Consider the following 18,198-nt stretch of genomic DNA (forward strand, 5'->3'; position numbering starts at 1 on the left):
GGTGATGAAGTAGAGGGATGGCCAACTGTATCTTGCACTCTCGTTAGTTGTTTTTCCTGCTGAATGTAAATTACACTTATTTAGCACACTCGCCAACTGCCACGTCAGCACAAGTTAAATCACTTTTGTCACTTAGAACCTACAGTAAAACCTGCCTTTAGTGACCACCTCTCAGGAGAGACAACCTGTCACAAGTGACTACTTGCAGAGGCCACGGAACACCACCGCTGTCTGGTGTGCAAACCTTTGAAAAGAGACCACCACTTACAAGAGACCACTTTTGCTAACTCCCATGAGTGGTTGCTCTTGACAGGTTTTACTGTACTTACACTTATTTTATGACCAGCATACACCTCATATGAAACTTACACCTCTGTTTTGTCACCACTGAATTTGAAAGGGTAAATATTTGCCTTACATTACTGGGGAGGTTGTGGAAGAGATGGATATAGAGCCTGACCCCAGTTATTGAGTTATAACCACCAGGCTAACTCCACTTACCACATTCTAACCACTAAGTAGTGCTCCATTGCAAAATGCTTCTGTGCTCAAATGCAAACGTTTGTGGTTTATATACCTGAGCATTTATTGCCTGTTAAATGCTCCACTACTTTGGGATTATTGCTTAAACATCAATTTGCCTGATGTTGTTTTATGTTTTTTTAGACAGGATATATTCTTGTCTTCATTTATAATTTAATATTGTATTATTTGGTTTGGCTTTCTTGTTGATTTTTCCCCTTCTCTGGTCTACTTTATTCCTTAGATGCAGGTTGTTTATGCATTTCGCTTTAAGTACTGTTTGCAAAAACCTCAAGGTAGTTCAACAGGTGGTTAAAATGTGCTGTCGCTTCTTAAGGAAAAGCAAACATGCACACTGGTTCTCTATCTCCAAAATGGACAAAGATGACACTGCATTATGAACCTTTCTAGTGATTTTTGAAATCTAGTGATTTTGAAAATAGTGTTTTGTGTAAAAATTTGAAGCTCTATTACACAGTAAGTGAACCAAGTCAATTGATTGGAAATACACACAACAACGCAGTAACAGGGTTCAGTACAGCACAGCCTACCTCACCCTCACTGTATACCTGCCTATATATGGTATGCAATCAGCGGTGGCTCCAACCTCTCTGCGCTTCTTCCATTAGGTGTTATGGCCTCTGGAAAGCACAGTCTCAAAGAGACTATGGTCCCTGACCTGGTCCACCCACAGTACTGCCCTATCACAGCTGGTTCCGAGATCTCTGAGTGTGTGCAGAGGCCCTCCTATGCAGCCACTACTCCTACAGTTTTCCTCTCCCCGAACCCTAGGCTTTCAGGGTGCAAAAGGTCTTGCAAGGCCCTCCACACCATTGTAGATTTCACTCTTGATGAAAATTTAGTTGGCTGCTGCAAAATATCCACCTCTCCACTTGACATCAGTTCCCCTGAGGCTGTTTCATTTGTGGCTAATATTCCTTCCCTTCTCCAAGCACCTCCCTTCTTTGCCTCCTTCCCCACACATAGAGGATAGATTAATTCTTAATGCGGTTATCCTTGCCAAAGCCAGGCTAAATGCCTGGACCTAAAGGTGGGATTGTTGTCTTGTGATCTTTGACTCCTGGGTCATTCCTCTAATCATAAGTTCTATTCCCATTTCTGCAACTAACTCTGCATTATTTGGGCAAGTCACATAGGTTGCATACCACAGTTAGTATGTTATATTAGAATTTAAATCAGCTTCTGTAACAGATGATTGGAGGATAAAAAAAATTAGCATAATATTAGTCTCTAGAGGCGATTCTGGCAACTACAGGCTAGTAAGTCTAACTTCAGTATCAGTCAGATTGGTTGAAACGGTAGTAAAGAATGGAATTATCAGACACAAATGAACAGGATTTGTTGGGGAAGAGTCAACATGTCTTTGTAAAGGGAAGTCATGCCTCACCAATCTATTTGAGGTGATAGGTGGATGTAGTATACTTGGACTTTCAAAACAAATTTGACAAGGTCCCTCAGCAAACGCTCTTAAGCAAAGTAGGCAGTCATGGGATAAGAGGGAAGGTCCTCTCATGGCTCAATAACTGGTTAAAAGACAGGAAACAAAGGGTAATAATAAGTAGGGTCACCAGATGTCCCGATTTTATAGGAACAGTCCCGATTTTGGGGTCTTTTTCTTATATAGGCTCCTATTACCCCTCACCCCCGTCCTGATTTTTCACACTTGCTCTCTGGTCACCCTAATAATAAGTGGTCAGTTATCAGAATGGAGAAAGGTAATAGCGGTGTCCCCGGGGATCTGTACTGGGACCAGTACTGCTCAACATAATAATAATTGATTTAGAAAAAGGGATAAACAGTGAGGTGGCAAAGATTGCAGATGATATAAAATTACTCGAGAGTTAAGTCCAAAGCTGACTGCAAAGAGTTACAAAGCAATCTCTCAAAACTGGGTGTCTGGGTAACAAAACAGCAGATGAAATTCAGTGTTGGAAAAATGCAAAGTAATGCATATTGGGAAACATAATCCCTACTATACATACAAAATTATGGGGATCTAAATTAGCTTTCTTGGGTGGTAATAGCTATCCTGGAGTAATTGTGAATAGTTCTCTGAAAACATCCACTCAATGTGTAGTCAAAAAGCTAACAATGTTAGGAACCATTATGAAAGAGATTAAGAAGACCGTAAATATTATAATGCCCTATATAAATCCATGGTATGCCCACACTTTGAATATTGCATGCAGTTCTGGTCACTCCATCTCAAAAAAGGTACATTCGAATTGGAAAAGGTACAGCGAAGGGCAACAAAAATTATTTGGGGTATAGAACAGCTTCCCTATGAGGAGAGATTAAAAAGACTTGACTGTTGAGGTTAGAAAAGAGATGACTAAGGAAGGGCTATGAGAGAGGTCTATAAAATCATGAATGTTGTGGAGAAAGTGGTATTTACCCCTTCACATAACACAAGAACTAGGGGTCACCCAATGAAATGAATACGCAGCAGGTTTAAAACAAACAAAAGGAAGTACTTCACACAACTCACAGTTAATCTGTGGAACTCATAGCCAGGAGATGTTGTGAAGGCCAAAACCATAACTGGGTTCCAAAAAATAATTAGATACATTCATGGAGGAAGGGTGCATCAATTGCTATTAGCCAGGATGCAACACCATGCTTTGGGTGTCCATAAGCCTCTGGATGGGACTGGATGACTGGGGATGGATCACTTGATGATTATCTGTTCTGTTCATTCCCTTTGAAGAATTTGGCATTGGCCGCTGTCGGAAGACAGGATATTGGGCTAGATGGACCATTGTTCTGACCCAGTATGACCATTCTTATTTTCTAAAATAAATGCTTAGGTTATCTTATCTGAAAAATGGGAAAAATACCAGTTCACTTCAGAGGAGTGTTGAGATAGGACTAAATTATGGTTCTTGAGAGTCAAAGTAAGATGAAGAAGAGGACTTCAACATGCAAGTAGAAGACTCGCTGTACTTGTGTGCAATGGGCTTTACCTCCTTGGCACTGATATAGCCAGTAATCCTGCCTCTCAGTAACTGATCTGCTAGCCTTTGCTATGGACACACAACAAACCCCCCCACCCCGACACACCTCCTCTGGAAAAGTAACCTTTAGAGGCAAAGCAACACTGTCTTTCCCCTTCATGGGGAAAGCAACACAGTTATGCAAGGGGGTTCTTGCATCCACTCCTTTTCCCCCATAGAAGCAGCCAGAATTTAGTCCTTGGTGTTTGAGATTCTTAGGTAAAAGACTGCAATGTATAAAGCATTCTCATCTATCTTTCATTGTAAACAAAAGCAAAAATTGTGAGGGGAATATCAGTGTTTCTGAAATAAACAATGGAAAGTAGCCAAATTCACAGTTGTGCAGTGTTCAGATTTTCAGTAGAGAATGTTTTCTCCACCGAAATGAGTGAGTGGTAAGAAAATTGGGACAATTTTACTAGGAATGAGTTAAAATATATGCAGCTAATTACAGCAATGTGTGGTTTGTAATGACTTACAGTAACTGTTTTACACTGTGTCCTGACAGGTAGCGTGCTGCTGGAATGTGATAGGACCCATACTATGAAACCTGATGTTCCCTTTTTGCTTACACTGTCTATGCCCTTGGCAGGCAGTTTATGAGTAAGGCTATGTTTTAGTCACAGGTATTTTTAGTAAAAGTCATGGACAGGTCACAGGCAGTAAACAAAAATTCACAGGCTGTGACCTGTCCATGACTTGTACTATATACCACTGATTAAATCTTGGGTGGTCTGTGGGGAGGCAGCCCTGGAGGAGCAGGGAAATAACCCGGGGACCCATCGTTGCTGGGAGGGTAGATTTGGCAGAGATGGCAGGCTCCCTGCCTGGCTCCATGCAGCTCCCTGGAAGTGGCAACATACATGTCCCTTCCTAGGCGGGGAGGGATGGCCGGGGGGCTCCGTGCACTGCCCCTGTCCCAAGCGCTGGCTCCGTAGCTCCCATTGGTCAGGAACCACAGCCTATGGGAGCTGTGGGGGTGGCGCCTGCAGGCAGAGGCAAAGTGCAGATCCGCCTGACCACACCGCCGCTTAGGAGCTGAGGGAGGGACATGTCGCCGCTTCTGGGGAGCCTCCTGAGGTAAGCGCCACCTGCAGCACTCACCCCCTCCCGCGGTAATCCGTGACCTCTGTGACAAACCCGTAGCCTTAGTTATGAGCTGCTTGTTAAGCAAATAAAGGTACAATTTCTGAAAACCAACATACCTAGCCCCGGAACTGGAATGCTGGGCTATGTGTTGCTCTCTTCCATGAGGAAAAGAATACCGCTCACCCCAGGCTGTAGAGCTTCACCACTGCTGGTATTGCAGGAGCTTCTGCAGTCCCAACCCATTCCTGCTACAGGGAGTGAAAAGAGAGGATAGAAGAATCTGTTTGTGCACGAGAGATCCCCAAAGAGCTAGACTGCATGCAATCAAATTCCTGTTCACCCCAACCCGAATCCCCCCCACTCCGCCACACACACCCGTTTTGCTGGGGAATCTTCCATGGCTGCAGATGTAGGAGCAGTATTTGCCCTGTAGTTTACTAGGCAGAAATATATATCTTCAAGGAAGTGCTTTTGAAGTGCATCACTTTTGTTTGAGAAATGCAAATTCTGCTGCTGTGATGCTCTGCTTGTCCTCAGTTTATGGTATGAAAATATCAACTGTTAGAAACTGGATTTTTTTCCTAAGGGGAGAAATATTTAAACACTAATCAACACACATTTTACATCCGAAAATGAGACCTAATTTGTATAAAATAAGCACATCAAAAGACCAAAAATAAACATTGAGAACGCCATCTATAATTAGCACTGACCTTTTAGGTAAGTGATTATTTTAAATCTCTTCTGTGAAAAATCTTGTATTCTGTAACAAATGGTTTTTAGCTGTTGGCTTCACCCCCAATTCCTCATTTCACAGTTTCTCAATGTTACCAAATGTCCATTGCACTGTCATTAGGTGCTATTATTCTAATATTCTACTAGGACTGTGTTTAAATTATGTGAATTGCACTATTATTTCTTGGTTGACTTAGGGGGCATTATTGAAATGTTAAATTGCTTTTAGCAATGTCATTTACACCGAAAATATCTTGAGAGAAGAGTTCAAGGATTTCTTATTCAGAATAGAGGTTTGCTACTTTGAAAGATGCTTTGCTTTCCAGATGAAGCCACATGTTCATTCTGAACAATGTACAAAATAATACATGCTGATTTCTGTTGTAAGGCAATAGAAATCAATGCTCTTGTGCTGCCTCAGTCCTGCTTTACACAGCTGTTGGTTTGCCTATTTCAGGAACATTTTGATGGACCTAAAAGAAATTATCTAGGGAAAAAAACATCTGATCATTGTACTTTGTATTTTTGGATTAACATGAGAAGGCATTGATTTAGAATTGACTTTAATAGATTTACAGCTGGAGAGATAGTGTTGACAGAGAAAACTAAGTCAGGAAGGCTTTACAATCAATGATCAGAAGGATATTTTCAATATGCAAATTCAAATGCAGAGAATAAGCCAGTGTTAGGAACTGATGACAGAGATTCCTAGCCTCCTAATATTACTTTTTTACCCTTGAGGGGAAAATCCTCTTATTGCAGTTTTGTGAGCTACCTTACTTAGAAATCTGCAGTAAGTTAGTTTTTAGCAGACTTGCTGGACATATTTAAAGCATCACTTGGTAATTATGTATTAATAAAGCTGGTCAAAAAGGGGAGGGGAACTTGATTTTTTCCAAAATTTTCACTTTTGTTTTTCAAAATTTGAAAAATGTTGACCAGCAACATATATTAGCATAAGAATAACACCGTTGAGCTGAATATAGTTTTCTCCTAAAAGAAGCTGAAAATATTATCTTCTGCCTTACAGGAATAGATAATCTCTATGAGAGGGCTCTTCACATCCGCAAACTCCTCCTGACTTTACCCAGGTCTGTCCTTATAGTGATGAGATACCTATTTGCCTTCCTTAACCAGTAAGTACCTTAAGGTTCCTGTCAGAATGCTGCATCTTCATCCCACTTCCACTGTTGGTGTCAAAATTTCCTTTGTCTTCTTCATAGTCTGCATGAAATTTACATTTTAGCTTCATTTAACACAGAAGATGGTATTTTAATTGGCAAAGAAAACAGAAGGAAAAGGTCCATTTTCGTACAAACTGAAGTTACTTTTCTTCTTAACTGACCACAAGGTTATGGTAAGACTGATAAAAGTGTTGCCTTGAACGCAGGGACTGTGACTAGAGCTGAAGCTGTAAAACAAAACCACAAATAAAAGACATCCACATTAAAAATAACTTGCATAATTTAGACGTGAACTTTTTCAGCTACACTCCTATCTTAAGCTGATTTTAACTTTCTGATTAGAAAAAATGCAACATACTCAAACAGCCAAATCACCTGCAAGCTGGTGGTTTGATGCTGTGTTGGAGCAAGATCCAAATTTCCTCACTGGTGCTCTTGCCCAAAATAATCATGGTGCTACCGGTGCTCAGGAACCCCACCTCTTTCCCTTCATACTGAAACACTGATATGAGACAGTTGTTGGGGAGGTCGGGGTATCAGAAACTGGCCCATTCTGAGGGGAAAAACTGGGCCAGAGGAAAGGGTAGTGTGGGGAAAAAACACTATTTTACCTGTGTCCCTTTTCTGTTTTTTCCTGGTATTTTCACTGTGATATGCTTTCTTTGATCAGTGTTCTGCCCTATTTCTGGCTCTTTCTGTTTCTGTACTGCCTGCCTCCTGGGACTTCTGTTCTGCTGCTCCTTAAACCCTCCCTTCCTTCAGCACTGTAATGTGTGTTTTGGGTTGAGCTTCCACTATATCTTCCAGGATGTGAATGATAAACTGTGTTATTAAATGTTAATATATTAAATCTACGGGTTTCATTGTTAGGTTTTAATTGTGTGTGCACATACTGTATATTTGTTGAGGCTAACCTCCATTGTACTTGTCACCAAATAAGTGATTTTCTAAACACACACACACACACACACAGTCTTTAAATATAAGGATTTGGGCCAAGTTATTTTTTCCACCTGAAAAACCCCAGCTGTATCTCTTGAGAATGGCTACAATAAGTGTGTGACAACAAGCGGTGCATGTAAGATGCTTTTTATTTCCTGGCCGCAATCACCTAACGTGGATCAGGATTATAAAAGGTAATACATATTATATGGTCTGGGTCAGTATTCATTGACCTCAGCTGTCACTAATCCACAATCATTGCTGCTCTTGGTAGTCTCATTCTGCTCACTTAATTTTACATTCACCCTAGTAAAATCCCAATCCCCCAGTCTCCACTTTACCTCCCATTCCCCAGCAGCAATGGACCTACTACCAGCACTAGACGATGATATGCTTACTAAGGGTGCATCTACACTTGAGCTGGAGGTGGAATTTCCAGCTCAGGTAGACTGACGTAGTGTGCTAAAAATGGCAGTGTAGCCATAGCTGCATGGGCTAGCCATCTCACGTACAATCCCATCAAAGCTCTAGGTACATACTTGGGACAGCTAGCCCCTCCCACCACCCAGTCTGCTGTGGCTGTGCTATTTTTAGTACACTAGCTCGATCAAAGCTAGGGCAGGTGTGTCTATCCGAGCTGGAATTTACACATCCAGCTCTAGTGTAGATATACCTTTAGTGATTGAGAGATCAGGCCCTTAGTTAGCATATTCCTCCTTTGCTCCTATTTGCTCCAAAATTGAGTGGATCTATTGGGGCTGCACAAAAAACACTTTGCTGAAATAAGAAGTCTCTTGTACTATATTCCACCAACTGTGTGTTATGGAGAACAGAGAGTCAACAGCATGTAGCCTTTCATATTTCATAAATCAATTATAACCACCTATGTAGCATAGTTCATGAATAATCAAGTGACTAAATCTCCTTTGTAATTTGTAGAACAAGATTTATGATATCTCAGAGTAGCACAGAGTACATTAACAAAATATGACACAAAAAAGGGATAGCATGACTGATTTTACAAGCAGATTTTGCGGGATTGGAGGGGATCATTTAGAATTCTTGACTCTTTTCAGTTTGTGTTGATGTCACAATGCTGTTGCTATGCAGCAAATGTTTTCTCTAGAAAGTATAGTTTAAAGCCTTTTAAGCTGGTGTATTTAAAGATGGGCAAACATAGCAGCTGCATCTCTAATCCTGCAGGGTGCCAAGCAGTACTGAATCAATGGGAGTTACGGGACTTCAGGCCTTGTGGGACTGAGTCCTGAGTCCTTAAAAATGACTAATCTGGGGAGCTGTAAGCCTCAATCCTCAGCTACTGCTGAAGAGCGCACAGTTCAACTTGCAGGGGGAAAGGTGGTGTGTGTAAAGGTAGCCTTTGTAATTCTGGGCCAGGTATCCATCAGGCTGGTCCTCTAGCATGGTGGTTCTCACCCAGGGGTACACATACCCCTGGGGGTACGCACAGGTCTTCTGGGAGTAGATCAACTCATCTAGATATTTGCAACAGGCTACATAAAAAGCACTAGCAAAGTCAGTACTAACTAAAATTTCATACCGACAATGACTTGTTAGTACTGCTGTATACACTGAAATATAAGTACAATATTTATATTGCAATTGATTTATTTTATAATTATATGGTAAAAATGAGAAAGTGAGCAATTTTTCAGTAATAATGTGCTGAGACATTTCTGTATTTGTATGTCTGATTTTGTAAGCAGGTAGTTTTTAAGTGAGGTGAAACTTGGGGTACACAAGACAAATCAGATTCCTGAAAGGGGCACAGTAGTCTAGAAAGGTTGAGAGCCACTGCTCTAACATAACTTACAAGCAGTAGCTCCAAGGGGACGACATGGAATCCAAGGTTCAGCAAGATGTAGGAAAGCCCCAGCCACACTCTGAAAAATCGGCCTCCGATAGAAACAGACAGGTGGAGTGGCATAGCAGCAAACCAGAGGATCCCTCTGTGACCATCTTGTGGTCAGCTATGCTCTGTTTCCGATATTGGAAATTTTGTTATATACATTGCTTCATAGTAAAGCGGGGAGGGTTCCTTCCCTCAGAAAGCCCTTAGCTGTATCTCACCGATGGTTGTTTGCATTTTTTATTTTTTAAACTTAGAACAGTGTCTTTACTGTAGATCACACAGAGTCCCTTAGTAAAGTTTTCCATGGCTAAAAAATGATTAATTCAAATTCATCTCCCCCTCCCCCAGTATCTGTCTGTTCTAAATTCTCCCAGTGTTGTATATTGCCAGACAATAGAAGAACAATTTCATTTGTTTTGCTGTGTTGTACAGGACTAAGTGTCAAAAAGGGTGGGGAACATTGCATTGTGCTGACAATTTAAGGTTGTTCTGTGCTAGTTTTCAGAATTAGGATAGTCACAGAGGAAAAGTCTTTCTTTTTCTTGATTCTTTTTCCAAAGCCTTTCTCAGTACAGTGATGAGAACATGATGGATCCTTATAACTTGGCCATATGTTTTGGCCCAACACTGATGCCTGTTCCAGACATACAAGACCAGGTGTCATGTCAAGCTCATGTGAATGAAATAATCAAAACGATCATCATCCATCATGAGGCTATTTTCCCAGATGCTAAAGAGCTAGATGGCCCTGTTTATGAAAAATGTATGGCTGGAGATGACTACTGGTAAGTCAGAATATTATCTTTCTGTCTTCATACCAAAATGCTAGGACTCCATTTTACATGAATGACTCCCATCATATAAGAGGTTCTGCATAAATAAAAGAAATATGAAAATAAAAAAAATTCTAATGCATGGAAGGTTCACAAGAAAGTGGTACTGTGAAACACATGGGGCAAATATAACCATGATGATTGCCAGGGTTTCCTAACTAGAAAACTTCAATGGAGTTAATTTAGGATTCTGAGAACTATCATATACGTGACCATCAAGTGGTTGACAGAGGGCTACATGTACAATTGGGAGTTTGTGGCCAGATGACGTAGTCCCAGTCTTGCATTTGTTGAAGGGTTCCATAAAGAATTTCAGTTCATAATGGTTTCACCATTAAGCCCAGACATATATACACTAAATTCAGTACTGCTAGAAGGGAAATATCTAGTTACCCTCTTATCCATTTAAATAAATGGAAATGATATCTGAAGGGAAGATGTATTAATTCCTGTAACAATTATGATTTTATACCACGGTCTGAGGATTACATTGCTTCGGACTTTAACTAATATATATATATATATATAGGGCTGTCGATTAATCACAGTTAACTCACACAATTAACTCAAATTAATCACAATTTAAAAAATGTATTGTGATTAATCGCAGTTTTAGTCACACTGTTAAACAATAGAATACCAATTGAAATTTATTAAATATTTTGGATGTTTTCTACATTCTCAAATATATTGATTTCAGTTACAACACAGATTACAAAGTGTACAGTGCTCACTTAATATTATTTTTTATTACAAATATTTGCACTGTAAAAATGATAAGATAGTATTTTTCAATTCACCTCATACAAGTATTGTAGTGCAATCTCTATCACAAAAGTGTAACTTACTAAAGTAGATTTTTTTTGGTTCTAACACCACCCAAAAACAAAACAGTGTAAAACTTTGGAGCCTACAAGTCCACTCAGTCCTACTTCTTGTTCAGCCAATCACTAAGAGAAACAAGTTTGTTTACATTTACAGGAGATAATGCTGCCCTCTTTTTATTTACAATGTCACCAGAAAGTGAGAGGAGGCATTTGCATGACACTTTTGTAGACGGCATTGCAAAGTATTTATGTGCCAGATATGCTAAACATTCATATGCTCCTTCATGCTTCGGCCACCATTCTAGAGGACATGCTTACATGCTGATGACGCTTGTTAAAAAAATAATGCGTTAATTAAATTTGTGACTGAACTCCTTGGGGGAGAACTGTATGTCCCCTGCTCTGTTTTACCCCTATTTTGCCATAGTTTTCATGTTATAGCAGTCTCGGATGATGACCCAGCACGTGTTGTTCGTTTTAAGAACATTTTCACCGCAGATTTGACAAAATGCAAAGAAGGTACCAATGTGAGATTTCTACAGATAGGTACAGCACTCAACCCAAGATTTAAGAATCTGAAGTGCCTTCCAAAATCTGAGAGGGACAAGGTGTGGACCCTGCTTTCAGAAGTCTTAAAAGAGCAACACACTGATGCGGAAACTACAGGACCCAAACTACCAAAAAAGAAAATCAAACTTCTGCTGCTGGCATCTGACTCAGATGATGAAAATGAACACGTATTGGGCCGCACTGCTTTCGATTGTTATCAAGCAGAACATCAGCATGGATACATGTCCTCTGGAATGGTGGCTGAAGCATGAAGGGACATATGAATCTTTAGTACATCTGGCATGTAAATATCTTGCAACACGGCTACAACAGTGCAATGCGAACATCTGTTCTCACTTTCAGGTGACATTATAAACAAGAAGTGAGCAGCATTATCTCCTGCAAATGTAAACAAACTTGTTTGTCTGAGCAATTGGCTGAACAAGTTGTAGTACTGAGTGGACTTGTAGGCTCTAGAGTTTTACACTGTTTTGTTTTTGAATGCAGTTTTTTTTTGTACATAATTCTACATTTCATCTTTCATGACAAAGAGATTGCACTACAGTACTTGTATTAGGTGAACTGAAATACTATTTCTTTTGTTTTTTACAGTGCAAATATTTGTAATAAAAAATAATATAAAGTGAGCACTGTGCTTTGTATTCTGTGTTGTAATTGAAATCAATATATTTCAAAATGTAGAAAACATCCAAAAATATTTAAATAAATGGTATTCTATTATTGTTTAAAAGCACGATTAATCGTGATTAATTTTTTTTAATCATTTGACAGTCTATACATACACACATTTTATATTTGCTATTTGTTTCATAAGAAAATTTAAGTTATATTTGCTATAGTAATAGATTACTCTTGTTAGCTTGGGGGGAGGGTTATGCCAAATATAGCATCCATTAAGCATGGTTTCATGTGCTAATTGCCTGTACCTGTTTAACTTTGTGTATTTCTGCAGTGATAGCCCTTATAGTGAACATGGTACACTAGAGGAAGTGGACCAGGATGCCAGTACAGAGCCCCACACCAGTGAAGATGGTACGTTCTTTATGTTACATCTTTAATCCTCTTTTAAATAAATTACATTTACAGGTTTTTCATGCAGGAAATACTCTCTTTTTCTCACTGTCTCTCAATTGAAACTAAATTACTTCTGGGAGGATGCTCTGATGCTTACACCTCCATTTTTAATCTTCAATTTTTTGTTTGTTTTTCCACTCATGCATCTGTGTTTCACCAGCTGTTTCCTTGCACCTTTCCTGGCTTGCTCAGTTACAGGAAGGGCAAGTGGGAAACTACTTCAGTCAGCACAAATTACGTTCTGATGTAATGTTCCCTTTTTAAGTGGCCTTTTACCTTTTTTGCACAAGATAAACTGACCCAAGCCATGTCTTTGAATATTTTAGCTTAGAGAATTGCATTCAATATGTTATATTTTGATATTTAAAAACACAACTTTCTAGAGGATTTAAGGACCCCCAAAACTATTAAACCAAAGCCATCACTATAATCTTGGCTCATGCTCACCCTTGCTGGACTACGCATCAGAGCTGGCAGTGAGGGCCCAATGGGATAAGCATCACCTATCAAATCTCCTCTTCTTTCTTTCAGCAAATTAAGACTTAGGCCTTGTCTAGATAGAGAAATATAATGGCATAGTTATTCTACTATAGCTATGACAATATATTTCCCCATATAGGCAAGCCCTTAGTGGCAGATGCCGCTTTCCCTTGTTTAGGTTAGCACAGTGGATAAAGCAGCTTGTGATAACAAGGAGGCAACCAATCAGGGGCCTGGGACCAAACAGGAAAGGGAAGGCAGATAGGGCCTGTAATCTGGTGGGGGAAAATAAAAAAGTAGTTGCAGGAGGATCTGTTCAAGGGGGCAAGGTAAGCAGCAGAGTGCAGGAAGGCCTCCTTCGCATTTTCAGAAGGAGCAGGGGAGGGAATTACAGCAGAAGAGCTTGTCTGGGGACAAAGTGGGGAAGAGTAAGAGGCCAAAATGGTATCATTGATTTTATTTAGGAGATCAGAAATATTCAAGTGTGGGGTCAAAAATAATAATTTCAAGGATTGGAAAAAGGGTCCTGTTGCCAGTCCCAGACCCACCATTTATTTTGAGCACCAGCCACAACTTGGTACTATGTGTCTCTGCCCGCCTCCCCTCATATACTAATTTATAAGACAGTTTCTCATGTTGCTAAAAAACAGACTATTTCAGACTCCTATGAAATGCTCAGGATTAAATGGATGACAGATCAGGAGGTGAAACACTTAATGATGGAGGATCCTTGAAGAAAAACTTGATTTTTCTGACATACATACAGAGGTATAAATGATGGAAATTCAGATTCATAAATGTGCATTTCTGCAAAACTTTTCCCTGCACATGAGAATGAAACGGAGGGAAAAAACATGCAACAATCAAAAGTTGTTTTTAATCCCTTTGTACACAATTGTAAAATATTAAATGGCACCTGAAAAGCATGGACAGGCAAATCTTGACCATCTGAAAGTAGTATGGTACTTCATTTGTGCCTTGATATCAATCCTGGATGCAATGACTGTAGTAAAGTTGTAACACAGCATTATTGATTGAGACAAAATTGACTCGAGTAACTCTCAAAGGATCAGAGGTAGCCAAGAAAGGATTACATTACTTGATCTAGTTTTGTTTATCAGGATGGCCAGCAATTAAATCCTAGCTTTTGCCATTCCTTTGTTTGCTACTTTTTGTGAATTGAATACAGAAAGTGGACAATCATGTTGTGGATGTGCATTTAAAGGGGGGAAAAGATAACACAAAGATTTGAACCTTGTGGTAATGCTTGGGCAAAGATGATGACAGCGTAGTTGGTGTGACTAGACCAGTGCGTGAAGTGAGAGGCCTCCACTTAATCAGCTAGGTCTAATCAAGTTTTTCCACCAGTAAAAAGGTTTGTCCCTTGAATAAAAGTGTTTGCAATACCATACGCTGTGATTGGTAACAATTTTACTTCGATCTTTAATCACAAGGCTCAGATAATTGATCTTTTGTGGGGGAACAGGAAAGCTTCCACTAAAGAAAATTTTTGAATTCAGTAGATTTATTGATTACTAGTTTGTCACACCAGGATCCTGATATACATGTGTAGGAGAGTAAGGTAATGTTGAACTGAGCTTGCTACTACTAACTGGACATATTGTACTTTTGCATTTCCTCTGTTAGGAGCTGGACAGAGCCTACTCTAAAAATGTAAATCTTTATTATGTTGTAAATCTAGTTAGTTTTATACTGAAGGGATTTTTTTCTCTCAAACCCTCTAGTCCCATAACAATACTGGGCAATTGAAATGTAATCCAAAGGCTATAATTAAAAGCAAGAGGATTTATTTTTCTGTTTTGATTATTTTCACTATAAGAACTACTTGCTGTATAAGGTTAAATTACAAGTCTTTCTATACCTACAAGAAGTCAGTTTGTATATAATAACAAGGCTGAGCAACTGTGGGGGAAAGTAAAGGTTTATTCATGAAATTACAAAGCTAACATAATTTTTTTTTAAATAAGGCAAGTATATATAAAAGTGTAGGGATAAAATTAGCTTATCCTCTATCCTTTGAAGGTTTGGGGCATAAAATGATGAAGTATACAAAAGCTAAATACATCCTTAACTGTAAACACGTGAGTCGTCACAGTGACTTTATTGGGGCTATTCACATGCTTCTCTGAATCCAGGTCATAGTGAAGAGTTTTTTGTAAAGGTAAAAAGCCTTCACTATAAGAATTTTTATTTACATTGTCTACTTAAAAGAAGAGCATTCCTGCTAAATAGCCTTTTCCCCTAAATCTGAAAACATGAACTTTTGCGCATTTCAAAGAGTTCACCTTGTGCCTCAGACATTCGCCTGAAAAATAACTCTTAGAAAAGAGTATAAGATTCAGGGGATACATCTTTATGCTTAATAAGCAGTTTTTGTGCAATTTTCTTCTGAAATTCTTTAACGTTGAAGATATTTTACTCTAGTTGGATGAATATAAAAGTTGGCTAGATCTGTTTCCTAAGGAAATAAGAGAATTTCCTGAGGAAGTCTCAGACACATGGGTAATTCCTGATATAAAACACAAACATGCTAACATTTTTATTGCTGTTCATTGACCACTTATGATGCCTTACATTTATAAATCAAGAAAGTAGTTCTCACACAGATGGGGGTATTAAAAGACAAATAAGGCTGAGAGTTAGTGCTGTTGCGTCCCTGAATGGTCACCATTGCAGATATGACTACTCTAAAATAATTCATACTATGATCAACTTTTTGCCAAGTTCTGCTGTAATAGTAATTCGCAGCCTTGTTTCCCTTTGTTGTTTTCCAGTGAGAGAACTGCCAGCGAACTTGAGGATAGATTGTTACTGTAAAGCCACAGCCCTTTGTTAAGATAGAAGAGAGCATAGGGATCAGGATGTCTTTTGCTTAAGACAAGCACAATGCATGTGGGAGAATTGGGGGAGCACAGAGCAGGGGCTGCTCTGATGCACCCAGTGAAAGGTACAGTGGACGTTCTCATTCTGCTGGCTCAGCTCCACTTGCCTCACTGGTGTGGGGTGTAGAGTGGCCAGGTGCCTGGTTTTTGACCAGAAAGTCCAGTTGAAAAGGGTACCTGACAGTTTCCTACCTATGTTGGGTGACTGCAGCTCCCAGTCCCCAGGGAGTTCCTCCCAATTGGGGGGTGGGGGGGAGGGAGAGGGAAGAGGAGTGAACTGGGGTGGGCCAGGGGCAGGGCCTCCGGGGGAAGAGACGGGATGGGGGAGGTTCCAGCACTCCTGCTGGAATATCTGGCTTTGGCAACCCTAGCACTGGGGTGGAAGGCATAGCCCCACCCTCATACTGCCACCTTTAGAGGAAGGCTAATGCTGTGGTTGGCTCTTAAAGTGCAGGGATAGAAATAGCGACTAGCCTTTGTGTTTCTTACATCTTTCCCCTTACCACCTGCTGGACCTGTACAGAGCTATTTACAGTGATTTTTACATGAAAGGCACCATAATGTGTCACTGAATGGCAGTCATAATATTAGCAGAATTTGAGGTCATAAGTACAAAACTGGGAACAGAATCCCTAGAGCTCTTCCCACAGTTCTTCAGCTTGTCCTAATATTTCTCCTTCTCCATCTTTGTCTGAATCACTAGAGATCATAGCTAGTGATATCTCAGATGTCATCATATATGTTTTGCCATAGTTAGCAAATGCCTCAAGGTAAAGGACAGAGCAGTATAATTATATTTCCCTCTGAGCTGTCTTAATTTTACTGTTAGACCCCATGGCTCAGTATCATGCAGAATTTCAGTTACAAATCATAGATTTGTAACTGTTGATTAGCTCTATTCCCTTTCCTTTAGTTGTGAAATGGCTCCCCCCCATTCTCAATAACCTTGACATTATAAATCTTTTGGCTTTTTTTATGTTCAAATGGAACTGTCAAGGTATTTTTATATTAATTGTCAATGTTCTACTTGTTAACAGGTGAATTAGTATTTGAAAAATAAAATCTGAGAACTGTCTGCTGCAGAAATGTGCTGTTCAAGTAAAGGGCACATTTTTGGTAATGAAAGTTCCTATCAGAATAAAAGATCAATTTATATGAGCTTAATACAAGAATTTCATTCAGGAAAGCAATTATATCAGCTATAAACCACATTGTTCTGAGAGAAAAGAGTATGTTACATAGGAACACATAAATCGCATGTCTCAGAAGTCTCACTCACTGTCTGTAGATTAACAGTTCAAATAGCTGTTCCCAGTGCAGCAACTTCCCACAGATGTCTGAGAAAGCACGTCCGTCTATAATGAGGTACAGGAAAAGGAAGAATTCAACATTCCATAGGCCTGACTCTCTTCATACACTAGGCTTACATAGGTGTGGAGTTACTTACTTCTGATTTACTCTGGTGTGCGGTAAATGAGAAGAATCAAAGCCTGTATACTCAAGTCTTTAATATCAAACAGTCCATTGAACTTTTAATTGTAGTATGGCTCACCCAAAAAGGAATTGCCATATCTGATCAACACAGTGGTCCAATATCCTGCCTCAGAATGCTCAATACCAGATGCTTCAGAGCATAGGCGCCAACTCCGTGGGTACTCCGGGGGTGGAGCACCCATAGAGAAAAATTAGTGGGTGCTGAGCACCCACCAGCAGCTCCCCGTGGCCCCACCCGCCTGCTCCAGCTCGCCGCCGCGTCCTGCTCCCCCTCCCTCCCAGCGCTTGCACCACGAAACAGCTGTTTTGCAGGGCAGGGAGGGAGGGGGGAGGAGGGGGAACGCGGCGTGCTGGGGGAAGAGGCGGGACTGGGGTGGGGATTTGGGGAAGGGATCCAATAGGCGCAGGGGGGGGAGGGGAGGGAAGTTGGAGTGGGGACTTGGGAAAGGAGTTGGAATGGTTTTACAAAAGGTAGATTGTGCCAAACCAACCTGATCTCCTTCTTTGAGAAGGTAACAGATTTTTTAGACAAAGGAAACGCAGTGGATCTAATTTACCTCGATTTCAGTAAGGCATTTGATACGGTTCCACATGGGGAATGTAGTTAAATTGGAAAAGATGGGGATCAATATGAAAATTGAAAGGTGGATAAGGAACTGGT

General features: G+C 40.1%; 1 protein-coding gene across 2 annotated transcripts in view; it reads left to right on the forward strand.

Moving 5' to 3' along the window:
- SRGAP1 (SLIT-ROBO Rho GTPase activating protein 1) overlaps window positions 1-18,198 on the forward strand; it is a 248,040-nt gene that overhangs the window by 217,337 nt on the left and 12,505 nt on the right. For both annotated transcript variants that reach the window (XM_034770526.1, XM_034770517.1), the window contains exons 16-18: window positions 6,391-6,496; window positions 9,917-10,141; window positions 12,539-12,618. In XM_034770526.1, the coding sequence (XP_034626417.1) occupies window positions 6,391-6,496; window positions 9,917-10,141; window positions 12,539-12,618 (411 nt within the window). The remainder of the gene's footprint in view (window positions 1-6,390; window positions 6,497-9,916; window positions 10,142-12,538; window positions 12,619-18,198) is intronic.

This window comes from Trachemys scripta, chromosome 1, assembly GCF_013100865.1.
Source record: "Trachemys scripta elegans isolate TJP31775 chromosome 1, CAS_Tse_1.0, whole genome shotgun sequence".
NCBI lineage: Eukaryota > Metazoa > Chordata > Testudines > Emydidae > Trachemys > Trachemys scripta.